The 13,669-nt window shown below is 45.1% G+C and overlaps 1 protein-coding gene across 1 annotated transcript in view; it reads left to right on the top strand.

Annotated features, from left to right (window-relative positions):
- The window catches only part of LOC115163688 (ATP-sensitive inward rectifier potassium channel 1), a 13,000-nt gene extending 913 nt beyond the window's left edge, over window positions 1-12,087 (top strand). Inside the window, exon 2 of the mRNA XM_029715766.1 lies at window positions 10,640-12,087. Within this exon, the coding sequence (XP_029571626.1) occupies window positions 10,650-11,771 (1,122 nt within the window). The 5' untranslated portion in view covers window positions 10,640-10,649 and the 3' untranslated portion in view covers window positions 11,772-12,087. The remainder of the gene's footprint in view (window positions 1-10,639) is intronic.
- Window positions 12,088-13,669: the final 1,582 nt, after the last annotated feature.

The raw sequence follows: 13,669 nt of genomic DNA, 5'->3' as shown, positions 1-13,669 counted from the left end.
TACACTGTGGTTGGAGTACACTGGTTGGAGTACACTGTGGTTGGAGTACACTGGTTGGAGTACACTGTGGTTGGAGTACACTGGTTGGAGTACACTGTGGTTGGAGTACACTGGTTGGAGTACACCCTTTGATAAATTATTATAACATTTTCCTGGAGAAATCATTAATTGTTGAAGAGTTACAATATTATTGACAATGACAACTGAACAGCACAGTACTAATAAAATGATTACTCTATTTCAAAATGATATTACTGAAACGCATCGTATCAAAGTAAATCTCATGATGATCTCAGCATTTGTTTTGTCACCTTACAGTAACAATGTGGAAGAGATAATGAATAGGTGTGAAAGGCTTTGAGAGATACAATGAGAAAAGCTTCACAACAAAGAATAGTGTGTGACTATCGGATTTCTGTTTGTGAAATACAGGACATTTCAAAACTATGAGTACTGAAACAAACGCATCGGTTTACGGCACTGATTTAACACTCCCTAACAAGCGAACCACCATCCAACTATTTGGCATAGCTTCGCAGCAACACAGGCCAGATTTATTCAGAAAGCGCCTATGCCATTAATCTTGCTAGAGACCATCCACCAAACACTTCTTCTATAACCTACCAGGGATTACTATGAGAGTGCCAGTTTATATCAAGTTATATGGTTGTAGTAGGCTGGTTTTAGGGAGGGTATGGTTATCTGACTGATTTGGGCCAGTGGAGTGAAATACTTCAACAAATAACTTTCTTCTGTAATGACTTGGGGTCTTATCTATGGCTTGTGTCCAGGATTACAGGATTTAACCCATTTGTTCCCAAATATTCCCCAGACAAATTTTATGCCATTAGTAACCCTAACATGTAATACATATAGTTTTTTTATATTGAAAAGTATGTGTAAACATATGTATTATTCTTGGTCACAATTATGACCTATTGGAATATCCAGTGCTCTGCCTATAAATCGTAGGGATTAGACCAAAACGCAGCAGGAACGTGTAAACTCATCTTCTTATTTTATTAACCTGTCTGGGATAGGGGGCAGTATTTTCACGGCCGGATAAAAAACGTACCCGATTTAAACTGGTTACTACTCTTGCCCGGAAACGAGAATATGCATATTATTAGTAGATTTGGATAGAAAATATTCTAGAGTTTCTAAAACAGTTTGAATGGTGTCTGTGAGTATAACAAAACTCATATGGCAGGCAAAAACTTGAGCAGATTCCAAGCAGGAAATGGCCTGTCTGACCATTTGTAGTCCTTCTGTTGCATCTCTATCAAAATTACAGTATCTGTGCTGTTACGTGACACTTTCTAAAGCTTCCATTGGCTCTCTAAAGCCTTCAGAAACCGCACAGTTTCTCAGTGGTCTGCCTGGTGACAGAGAGACTGGAGATGCGCGTTCACAAGACCTCGCCATTTTTTTCTTTCCCTCTTTGAATGAATACAACGTTGTCTGGTTGGAATATTATCGCTATTTTACGAGAAAAATAGCATAAAAATTGATTTTAAACAGCGTTTGACATGCTTCTAAGTACGGTAATGGAACATTTTTAATTTTTTTGTCATCGAAATGCGCTCGCGCGTTACCTTTTGGATAGTGAACTTAACGCACAAACAAAACGGAGGTATTTGGATATAACTATGGATTATTTGGAACCAAAACAACATTTGTTGTTGAAGTAGAAGACCTGGGAGTACATTCTGACGAAGAACAGCAAAGGTAATCCAATTTTTCTAATAGTAATTCTGAGTTTAGTGAGCCCCGAAGTTGGCGGGTGTCTGAATAGCTAGCCTGTGATGGCTGAGCTATGTACTTAGAATATTGCAAAATGTGCTTTCGCCGAAAAGCTATTTTAAAATCTGACATAGCGATTGCATAAAGGAGTTCTGTATCTATAATTCTTTAAATAATTGTTATGTATTTTGTCAGTGTTTATGATGAGTAATTTAGTAAATTCACCGGAAGTTTTCGGTGGGTATGCTAGTTCTGAACATCACATGCTAATGTAAAAAGCTGTTTTTTGATATAAATATGAACTTGATTGAACAAAACATGATGTATTGTATAACATAATGTCCTAGGAGTGTCATCTGATGAAGATCATCAAAGGTTAGTGCTGCATTTAGCTGTGGTTTGGATTTTTGTGACATATATGCTTGCTTTGAAAATGGCTGTGTGATTATTTTTGGCTGTGTACTCCCCTAACATAATCTAATGTTTAGCTTTCGCTGTAAAGCCTTTATGAAATCGGACAATGTGGTTGGATTAACGAGAGTCTTATCTTTCAAATGGTGTAAAATAGTCATATGTTTGACAAATTGAAGTAATAGCATTTTTAAGGTTTTTGTATTTCGCGCCACGCTCTACCATTGGATATTGGTGAGGCGTTCCGCTAGCGGTTCTAAAGAAGGAAAACAAAAGAAACACGTATACAAAAACAACAAACGACACTAAACAGTCCCGTCAGGTGCACGAACACAAAACAGGAAATAACTACCCACAAATCCCATAGAAAAAACACCCCTCTTAAATAGGACCTTCAATTAGAAGCAACAAGGAGCAGCTGCTTCCAATTGAAGGTCAACCCAATAAACACCACATAGAAATAGACATACTAGAACCAACATAGAAATAGACTAAAAAGAACATAGCCCAACAAACCCCGAAACACTCTAAACAAACACCCCCTGCCACGCCCTGACCAAACTACAATAACAAACAACCTCTTTTACTGGTCAGGACGTGACAGTACCCCCCCCCAAAGGTGCAGACCCCGGAAGCACCTCACACAAAAATGAACACAAAAAAAATAAACCCCAAAACAAAAAAGAATCCTAATGAAAGGAAGGGAAGGGAGGGTGGCCACCGTCACCGACGGTTCTTGTGCTACACCCCCCCTCCCCAACCTCCTACTACGGAGGTGGCTCAGGCTCCGGCCTTACTCCCCAACCTAACCTGTCCACCCCCGCTAAATGCTTATTATATTTTACCCCTCCCGAAGTCTCTGGACTAAGGCGCATCGCTGAAGACCTCGGGCTGATGCGCGTCGCTGGAGACCTCGGGCTGATGTGCGTCGCTGGAGACCTTGGACTGAAGGGTGACTCTGGGAGCTCCGGACTGGAGGGCGACTCTGGGAGCTCCGGACTGGAGGGCGACTCTGGTAGCTTCGGACTGGAGGGCGACTCTATGAGCTCCGCACTGGAGTGCGACTCTGGGAGCTCCGGACTGGAGGGCGACTCTGGCTGCGCCGGTTCCGGACTGTAGTGCGACTGTCGGTTCCGGACTGTAGGCCGTCTCTGTCGGTTCCGGACTGTGGGCCGTCTCTGTCGATGGCGCTGAACCCAGTCCTCCACCCCAGGAGCTTCTATCTGGCTCTGATGCCAAGGCACCAAGACCGGCTGGTATCCTAATACCACCTGGAAGGGCGACAGGTCAGTGGAGGAATGACGCAGAGAGTTCTGCCCCATCTCCGCCCATGGTAAAAACTTCGCCCACTCACCTGGCCGGTCCTGGCAATAGGACCGCAGGAACCTGCCCACATCCTGGTTAATACGTTCCACCTGCCCATTACTCTCGGGGTGAAAACCCGAAGTCAAACTGACCGAGACCCCCAGCCTCTCCATAAACGCACTCCACACTCTGGACGTGAACTGGGGACCCCGATCAGAGACGATGTCCTCGGGCACCCCTTGGTGCCGGAAGACATGTGTAAACAGGGCCTCCGCGGTCTGTAGGGCTGTAGGAAGACCGGGCAAAGGGATCAGACGGCAGGACTTAGAGAAACGATCCACAATGACCAGGATCGTGGTGTTCCCCTGAGAAGGCGGGAGATCCGTAAGGAAATCTACCAACAGGTGGGACCATGGCCGCTGTGGAGCGGGGAGGGGCTGTAATTTCTCCCTAGGCAGGTGTCTAGGCGCCTTACACTGGGCGCACACTGAACAGGAGGAGACATAGAGCCTCACATCCTTCACCAAAGTGGGCCACCAGTACTTCCCTCTAAGACCTCGCACTGTCCGTTCGACTCCAGGATGACCCGAGGAGGGTAGTGTGTGTTCCCACCGAATCAGGCGATCACGAACACCAAGCGGGACGTACTTCCGCCCTGCAGGACATTGAGGGGGAGGGGTTTCTGACCGCAATGCCCGCTTGATGTCCGCATCCACCTCCCAGACCACCGGTGCCACCAGACAGGAGGCTGGAATTAAGGGAGTGGGGTCGATGGACCGCTCCTCAGCATCATAGAGGCGAGACAGTGCGTCAGCCTTGGTGTTCCGGGAACCTGGGATGTACGAGATAGTAAACTGGAATCTCGTAAAGAACATAGCCCACCTGGCTTGGCGTGGGTTCAGTCTCCTCGCCGCCCGGATGTACTCCAGATTACGGTGATCAGTCCAGATGAGGAAAGGGTATTGCGCCCCCTCTAACCAATGTCTGCACACCTTCAGGGCTCTAACCACAGCTAGCAACTCCCTGTCCCCTACATCATAGTTACGCTCCGCCGGACTTAGCTTCTTAAAAAAGAAAGCACAGGGGCGAAGCTTAGGCGGCGAGCCCGAACGCTGCGACAAGACAGCACCAACCCCTGCCTCGGATGCGTCCACCTCCACTATGAATGGTAAAGAGGGGTCCGGGTGAGCCAGCACCGGAGCATCGGTAAACAGGGCCTTAAGCCGACAAAAAGCTCTATTCGCCTCCTCCGACCACTGCAGCCGCACCGGGCTCCCCTTCATCAGTGAGGTAATGGGAGCCGCCACTTGACCAAAACGCTGGGTTAAACCTCTGGTAGTAATTGGCAAACCCTAAGAACCGCTGCACCTCCTTAACCGTGGTCGGAGTCGGCCAATTACGCACAGCTGAAATGCGGTCACATTCCATCACCACCCCAGATCTGGAAATGCGATACCCCAGCAATGAGACGGCTCGTTTGGAGAACTCACATTTCTCAGCCTTGATATACAACTCCTGAGACAGAGGATACACGTGACTCCTGGGATATGCAGCGTTAACCTGCGCACAATCTCCTCGTCGATGAGGTGGTAATTGAGTCGCCTTTGTTTTACTGAAGGTGATAGCCAAATCGGCATACTCTGAGGGAATGTGCACGGTAGAGACTTGGTCTGGACTCTCAACCGTAGTAGCACCGATGGAAACCCCTATACACCTGCCCGAGCACTCACTCGACCACCCCTTAAGAGCCCTCTGTTTCCACGAAATTTGCTGGTGATTCAATAATGAAGAGGCTAATACGCTCCTCATGACCCCCCCGAATCACCATAACCAGTGGCGCAGTAACCTCCCTAACAATGCCCGACCCAAGTGGTCGGCTGTCTAGGGCATGCACGGGGAAGCGTTGGTCCAACTGGATAAGGGGGAACCCTAACTTATGGGCAACCCCACGGTCCACAAAACTCCCAGCCGCGCCTGAATCGACTAGCGCCTTATACTGGGAGTGCGGGGAAAACTCAGGAAAAGACACTGAGACATGTATATGGCCAACAGAGGGCTCTGGGTGAGAATGGTGCTGACTCACCTGGGGTGTCGACGTGGTACTCTGCCTGCCCTCTGGACTCCTGGGTGAGCCTCTCCAGCACCGGTCGGCAGTGTGCCCTCTGCAACCACAGTGGGCACAGGAGAGACCCCCCCCTCTAGTCTTCCTAGCTGCAGTCCCCCCTATCTCCATGGGCGTTGGATCAGGAAGACTGTGAGGTGGAACGAAAAGGGCTCGAGGAGAACACCCACGAGCAGCCAGCAGGTTGTCCAGTCTGATGGACAGATCGATAAGCTGGTCCAGGGTGTTTGTAGTGTCCTGACGTTCAGAACTAGCATTCCCACCGAACACTTCCGGTGAATTTACTAAATTACTCACGATAAACATTCACAAAAAACATAACAATTATTTTAAGAATTATAGATACAGAACTCCTTTATGCAATCGCGGTGTCTGATTTTGCAATATTCTGAGTAGATAGCCCGGCCATCATGGCTAGCTATTTTGACACCCACCAAGTTTGGTACTCACCAAACTCAGATTTACTATAAGAAAAATTGGATTACCTTTGCTGTTCTTTGTCAGAATGCACTCCCAGGACTTCTATTTCAATAACAAATGTTGGTTTGGTTCCAAATAATCCATAGTTATATCCAAATAGCGGCGTTTTGTTCGTGCGTTCAAGACACTATCCGAAGGGTAAAGAAGGGTGACGCGCCCGGCGCGTTTCGTGACAAAAAACGCTGTTTAAAATCAATTTTTATGCGATTTTTCTCGTAAAAAAGCGATAATATTCCGACCGGGAAACCCTGTTTTCGTTCAAAGACGAAAAAATAAAAACATGGAGTCGTCTCGTGCATGCACCCCCAGTCTCATTGTTCTCAGATCGACCACTATCCAAATGCGCTACTGTTTTTCAGCCATGGCCTGCAAAATGATCATTCAACGTTCTGGCGCCTTCTGAGAGCCTATGGGAGCGTTAGAAAATGTCACGTTACAGCAGAGATCCCCTGTTTTGGATAGAGATGATCAAGAAGGCCAAGAAATAGTCAGAGAGGGCGCTTCCTGTTTGGAATCTTCTCAGGTTTTGGCCTGCCAAATGAGTTCTGTTATACTCACAGACACCATTCAAACAGTTTTAGAAAATTTGGAGTGTTTTCTATCCAAAGCTAATACTTATATGCATATTCTAGTTTCTGGGCAGGAGTAATAATCAGATTAAATCGTTTTTTATCCGGCCGTGAAAATACTGCCCCCTATCCATAACAAGTTAACTAACCTCCAGACGAGCTTCAATGCCATACAACTCTCCTTCCGTGGCCTTTAACTGCTCTTAACTGCAAGTAAAACTAAATGCATGCTATTCAATCAATCACTGCCCGCACCTGCCCGCCCGTCCAGCATCACTACTCTGGACGGCTCTGACTTAGAATACGTGGACAACTACAAATATCTAGGTGTCTGGTTAGACTGTAAACTCTCCTTCCAGACTCACATTAAGCATCTCCAATCCAAAATTAAATCTAGAATCGGCTTCCAAATCAAATCAAATCAAATGTATTTGTCACATACACATGGTTAGCAGGTGTTAATGCAAGTCTAGCGAAATGCTTGTGCTTCTAGTTCTGACCATGCAGTAATATCTAACAAGTAATCTACCAATTCCACAACAACTACCTTTTACACACAAGTGTAAAGGAATGAATACGAATGTGTACATAAAAATATATGAATGAGTGATGGCCGAACGGCATAGGCAAGATGTAATAGATGGTATGGAGTACAGTATATACATATGAGATGAGTATTGTAGGGTATGAAAACATATAAAGCAGCATTGTTTAAGGTGGCTAGTGATACATTACATCAGGATGGCAAGATGCAGTAGATGGTATAGAGTACAGTATATACATATGAGATGAGTAATGTAGATTATGAAAACATTATATAAAGTGGCATTGTTTAAAGTGGCTAGTGATACATCTAATTACATCAAGATGGCAAGATGCAGTAGATGGTATGGCGTACAGTATATACATATGAGATGAATAATGTAGGTTATGTAAACATTATCTAATATAAATAATATAAAGTGGCAAGTGATAAATTGATTACATCAATTTTCCCATTATTAAAGTTTCTTGAGTTGAGTCAGTATGTTGGCAGCAGCCACTCAATGTTAGTGATGGCTGTTTAACAGTCTGATGGCCTTGAGATAGAAGCTGCTTTTCAGTCTCTCGGTTCAAGCTTTGATGCACCTGTACTGACCTCACCTTCTGGATGTTAGCGGGGTGAACAGGCAGTGGCTCGGGTGGTTGCTGTCCTTGATGATCTTTTTGGCCTTCCTGTGACATCGGGTTGTGTAGGTGTCCTGGAGGGCAGGTAGTTTGCACCCGGTGATGCGTTGTGCAGACCTCACTACCCTCTGGAGAGCCTTCCGGTTATGGGCGGAGCAGCTGCCGTACCAGGCGGTGATACAGCCCGACAGGATGCTCTCGATTGTGCATCTGTAAAAGTTTGTGAGTGTTTTTGGTGAGAAGCCGAATTTCTTCAGCCTCCTGAGGTTGAAGAGGAACTGCTGCGCCTTCTTCACCACTCTGTCTGTGTGGGTGGACTATTTCAGTTTGTCCGTGATGTGTACGCCGAGGAACTTAAAACTCTCCACCCTCTCCAGTACTGTCCCGTCAATGTGGATAGGGGGCTGCTCCCTCTCCTGTTTCCTGAAGTCCACGATCATCTCTTTTGTTTTATTGACATTGAGCGCAAGGTTATTTTCCTGACACCACACTCCGAGGGCCCTCACCTCCTCCCTGTAGGCCGTCTCGTCGTTGTTGGTAACCAAGCCTACCACTGTAGTGTCGTCTGCAAACTTGATGATTGAGTTGGAGGTGTGCATGGCCACGCAGTTGTGGGTGAACAGGGAGTACAGGAGAGGGCTGAGAACGCACCCTTGTGGGGACCCGGTATTGAGGATCAGTGGGGTGGAGATGTTGTTACCTACCCTCACCACCTGGGGGCGGCCCGTCAGGAAGTCCAGGACCCAGTTGCACAGGGCGGGGTCGAGACCCAGGGTCTCGAGCTTAATGACGAGTTTGGAGGGTACTATGGTGTTAAATGCTGAGCTGTAATCGATGAACAGCATTCTTACATAGGTATTCCTCTTGTCCAGATGGGTTAGGGCAGTGTGCAGTGTGATGGTGAGTGCGTTGTCTGTGGACCTATTGGGTCGGTAAGCAAATTGGAGTGGGTCTAGGGTGTCAGGTAGGGTGGAGGTGATATGGTCCTTGACTAGTCTCTCAAAGCACTTCATGATGACGGAAGTGAGTGCTACATTTAGCTCAGTTACCTTAGCTTTCTTGGGAACAGGAACAATGGTGGCCCTCTTGAAGCATGTGGGGACAGCAGACTGCGATAAGGATTGATTGAATATGTCTGTAAACACACCAGCCAGCTGGTCTGCGCATGCGAGGCGGCCATCTTTGTCGGCGCCGGAAGTTCACACCTATACCGCAACAAAGCAACCTTCACTCATGCTGCCAAGCATACCCTCGTAAAACTGACCATCCTACCGATCCTCGACTTCGGCGATGTAATCTATAAAATAGCCTCCAACACTCTACTCAACAAATTGGATGCAGTCTATCACAGTGCCATCCGTTTTGTCACCAAAGCCCCATACACTACCCACCACTGCAACCTGTATGCTCTCATTGGCTGGCCCTTGCTTCATACTCGTTGCCAAACCCACTGGCTACAGGTTATCTACAAGTCTCTGCTAGGTATAGCCCGCCTTATCTCAGCTCACTGGTCACCATAGCAGTACCCACTCGTAGCACGCGCTCTAGCAGGTATATCTTACTGGTCACCCCCAAAGCAAATTCCTCCTTTGGTCACCTTTCCTTCCAGTTCTCTGCTGCCAATGACTGGAACGAACTGCAAAAATCACTGAAGCTGGAGACTCATATCTCCCTCACTAGCTTTAAGCACCAGCTGTCAGAGCAGCTCACAGATCACTGCACCTGTACATAGCCCATCTGTAAACAGCCCATCTATCTACCTCATCCCCATACTGTATTTATCTATCCTGCTCCTTTGCACCCCAGTATCTCTTCTTGCACATTCATCTTCTGCACATCTACCATTCCAGTGTTTAGTGGCTATATTGTAATTACTTCGCCACCATGGCCTATTTATTGCCTTAACTACCTTATCTTACCTCATTTGCACTCACCGTATATAGACTTTTTGTTTTCTTTTTTTCTACTGTATTATTGACTGTATGTTTTGTTTATTCAATGTGTAACTCTGTGTTGTTGTATGTGTCAAATTGCTATGCTTTATCTTGGCCAGGTCGCAGTTACAAATGAGAACTTGTTCTCAACTAGCCTACCTGGTTAAATAAAGGTGAAATAAAAAAATATATTAAAACACTGTAAAACCAGGACTACCCCTGCACCTCCAGCTCCAGTACGCCTACAAACCAGGTCTACACTTTTGACCGAGTCCCAATACTAATATAAACCAGATCTACACCTGCATATCTCAGCCCAAATACCAATACATACCAGGTTTACAACTGTGGCTGTGTCCCAATAATCTCATAAACCAGGTCTACCCTTGTGCAACAGACACTAAACAAACCGATTGACATTAAATATTTGTTAAGACATTACACAAATTTTGTTTATGGGTCAATTCAAAGTATGACGTTTTACAGTCAAACTCACTGAACATAATAAAGGCTAATCGATGATGGTAAAATCATCTGAGTCTTAGCTATGGCATGTACCCAGGATTACAGGATTTAAGTGCAGATGAACATGTGCAAGTGATGCAAAGCAACTGCTAGTAACTAGAGCAACACTTTACAGTTAATTAACAAGAATGATGGCTGGGTCAGTTACGTGAAATCATTTCATTGATCATAGACTGACTGAGGTGTTTGTGATACTAAGTTGTTCCATATAATGATATTTTGATGACAATTAAGGTCAGCAGGACTTTTACCTTGTGTGTAAGAATTAAAGGTATCTCTACTTGCACATTCATCTTCTGTACATCCACCATTCCAGTGTTTAATTGCTATATTGTAATTACTCCATAAACTATTTCACAAACAAATTGTTCTTCTCTCTACAGGTCCCAGAAAATGGTGTTTGGCATCCGGAAGCGTATCCATGACCACCTGGTGGAGCGAAGAATCCGCAGAACCCGGCTGGTGACCAAATATGGCCACTGCAACATTGAATTCGGCAACGTGAAGTACGGCAACCATTTTGCCTTCCTCGTGGACTTCTGGACGACCTTTGTGGAGTTCCGCTGGCGCTTTGTCCTCTTCTTCTTCATCGCCTCCTTCACCCTGAGCTGGTTCATATTTGGACTGCTGTGGTTCTGGATCGCCCGGAACAACGGGGACCTGAGGTGGCAGAACCCCTCAAAAGGCCACATCCCCTGTGTGGACAATGTCTACAATCTCATTACAGCATTCCTCTTCTCTCTGGAGACACAGACCAGCATCGGGTACGGTGGACGTGCTATCACCCCTTTCTGTTCTGGTGCTGTAACCCTCATCATTATCCAGTACCTCATAGGTAACATCATCAACTGCTTCATGTGTGGAGTCATCCTGGCCAAGATCTCCATCCCTAAGAAAAGGGCCAAGACCATCACATTCAGTGAGATGGCTGTCATCTGTCCTAAGAAGGACTTCCTTTGCCTCATGATAAGAGTGGCCAACTTACGCAAGACCCTGATGATCGGGAGCCAGATCTACGGCAAGCTGTTGAGGACAACCATCAAACCCGACGGGGAGACAATCATCATGGACCAGGTGAACATTGAGTTCATGGTGGACGCTGGGAAGGACAACCTTTTCTTTGTGTGCCCTCTCACACTCTACCATGTGATTGACAATACTAGCCCTTTCTTTGAGGTGGCAGTGGACACACTCCATAAGCAAGAGTTTGAGCTGGTGGTCTTCCTGGACGGCACAGCCGAGTCCACCAACTCAGCCTGCCAGGTCAGGACTTCCTTCATCCCTCTGGAAATCATGTGGGGTTACAACTTCCTGCCCATCATCTCCCGCAACAAAGAGGGCAAGTACAGAGTGAACTTCTCCAACTTCTCCAAGGTGGTGCCCGTGGCTACTGCACACTGTGCCTACTGCTTCCACAACATGAAGGGACACCACCTCCACTCCACTGACGGAATTGACAACGGGGAATTTGAAGTGATTGATAACTTAGAACAACCTAATATGACCAAGATGTGAGCTTTTGGAGAAAATATGTGGCCTTGGGAATAGAAGCCAGTTATAGGTTGTACACTCTTAGAAAAAAAGGGTTCCAACAGGGTTCTTCAGCTGTGCCCATAGGAGAGCCCTTTTTGTTTCAACACTGTACAAAAAAAAATAATCAGAACGAGCCTGATTTTCCTGCATTCATACTTTAAAATCATATTATATAATTTCAAGAATGATTTACAGTACCAGTCAAAAGTTTGGACACACCTGCTCATTCAAGGGTTTTAGTCTTTATTTCTACAATTTTCTACATTGTAGAATAATAGTGAAGACATCAAAACTATGAAATAACACATATGGAATCAAGTAGTAACCAAAAAAGTGTTAAATAAAAAAAAAAATATTTATGTAAAAAAATATATATATATTTGAGATTCTTCAATGTAGACACCCATTGTCTTGATGACAGCTTTGCACACTCTTGGCATTCTCTCAACTATGAAGGGACCTGGAATGTCACCTGGAATGTATTTCAATTAACAGGTGTTCCTTGTTAAAACTTAATTTGTGGAATTTCTTTCCTTCTTATTAATGTGTTTGAACCAATCAGTTGTGTGACAAGTTGGGGGTGGTATACAGAAGATAGCCCTATTTGGTGAAAGACCAAGTCCATATTATGGCAAGAACAGCTCAAATAAGCAAAGAGAAATGACAGTCGATCATTACTTTAAGACATGAAGGTCAGTCAATACGGAAAATTTCAAGAACTTTTAAAGTTTCTTCAAGTGCAGTCGCAAAAACCATCAAGCGCTATGATGAAAGTGGCTCTCATGAGGACTGCCACAGGAAAGGAAGACCCAGCATTATCTCTGCTGCAGAGGATAAGTTCATTAGAGCTAACTGCACTTCAGATTGCAGCCCAAATAAATGCTTCACAGAGTTCAAGTAACAGGCATATCTCAACATCAACGGTTCAGAGGAGACTGTGTGAATCAGGTCTTCATGGTCGAATTGCTGCAAAGAAACCACTACTAGAGGACACCAATAAGAAGAAGAGACTTGCTTGGGCCAAGAAACACAAGCAGTGGACATTAGACCGGTGGAAATATGTCCTTTGGTATGATGAGTCCTAAATTTCGATTTTTGGTTCCAACCGCTATGTATTTGTGAGACGCAGAGTAGGTGAATGGATGATCTCCGCATCTGTGGCACACTTAACCAGCATGGTACACTTAACCAGCATGGCTACCACAGCATTCTGCAGTGATACGCCATCCCATATGGTTTGCTTTTCATTTGTTATTCAATGGACAATGACCCAACACACCTCCAGGCTGTGTAAAGGCTATTTGACCAAGAAGATGACCTGGCCTCCACAATCACCTGACCTCAACACAATTGAGATGGTTTGGGATGAGTTGGATAGCAGAGTGAAGGAAAAGCAGCCAACAAGTGCTCAGCATATGTGGGAACTCCTTTAAGACTGTTGGAAAAGCATTCATCATGAAGCTGGTTGAGAGAATACCAAGAGTGTGCAAAGCTGTCATCAAGGCAAAGGGTGGCTACTTTGAAGAATCTCAAATATAACATAGATTTTGATTTGTATAACACTTTTCTGGTTACTACACGATTACATATGTGTTTTGATGTCTTCACTATTATTCTTTAATGTACAAAATAGTAAAAATAAAGAAAAACCTTGAATGAGTATGTGTGTCCAAACTTTTGACTGGTACTGTACTTATCAAGTGCTGACTAGTTTAGACTATTTAGCTTGTTTTAAGAAGCTTGAGTTATCTTGAGTTATCTTACATAGTTATTACATCTTAGTATAAGGAATTCTACAAGTTAAATGAGACACATTCCTGAGAGAACAACTTTTTGAAGCAGAAATCTACCAATGACTGGTATTTGAAGATACTGTATTT

Source organism: Salmo trutta, chromosome 26, assembly GCF_901001165.1.
Source record: "Salmo trutta chromosome 26, fSalTru1.1, whole genome shotgun sequence".
Taxonomy (NCBI): domain Eukaryota; kingdom Metazoa; phylum Chordata; class Actinopteri; order Salmoniformes; family Salmonidae; genus Salmo; species Salmo trutta.
Note: the sequence above shows the minus strand (reverse complement) of the source record. Positions and strands in the feature narration are given on the sequence as shown.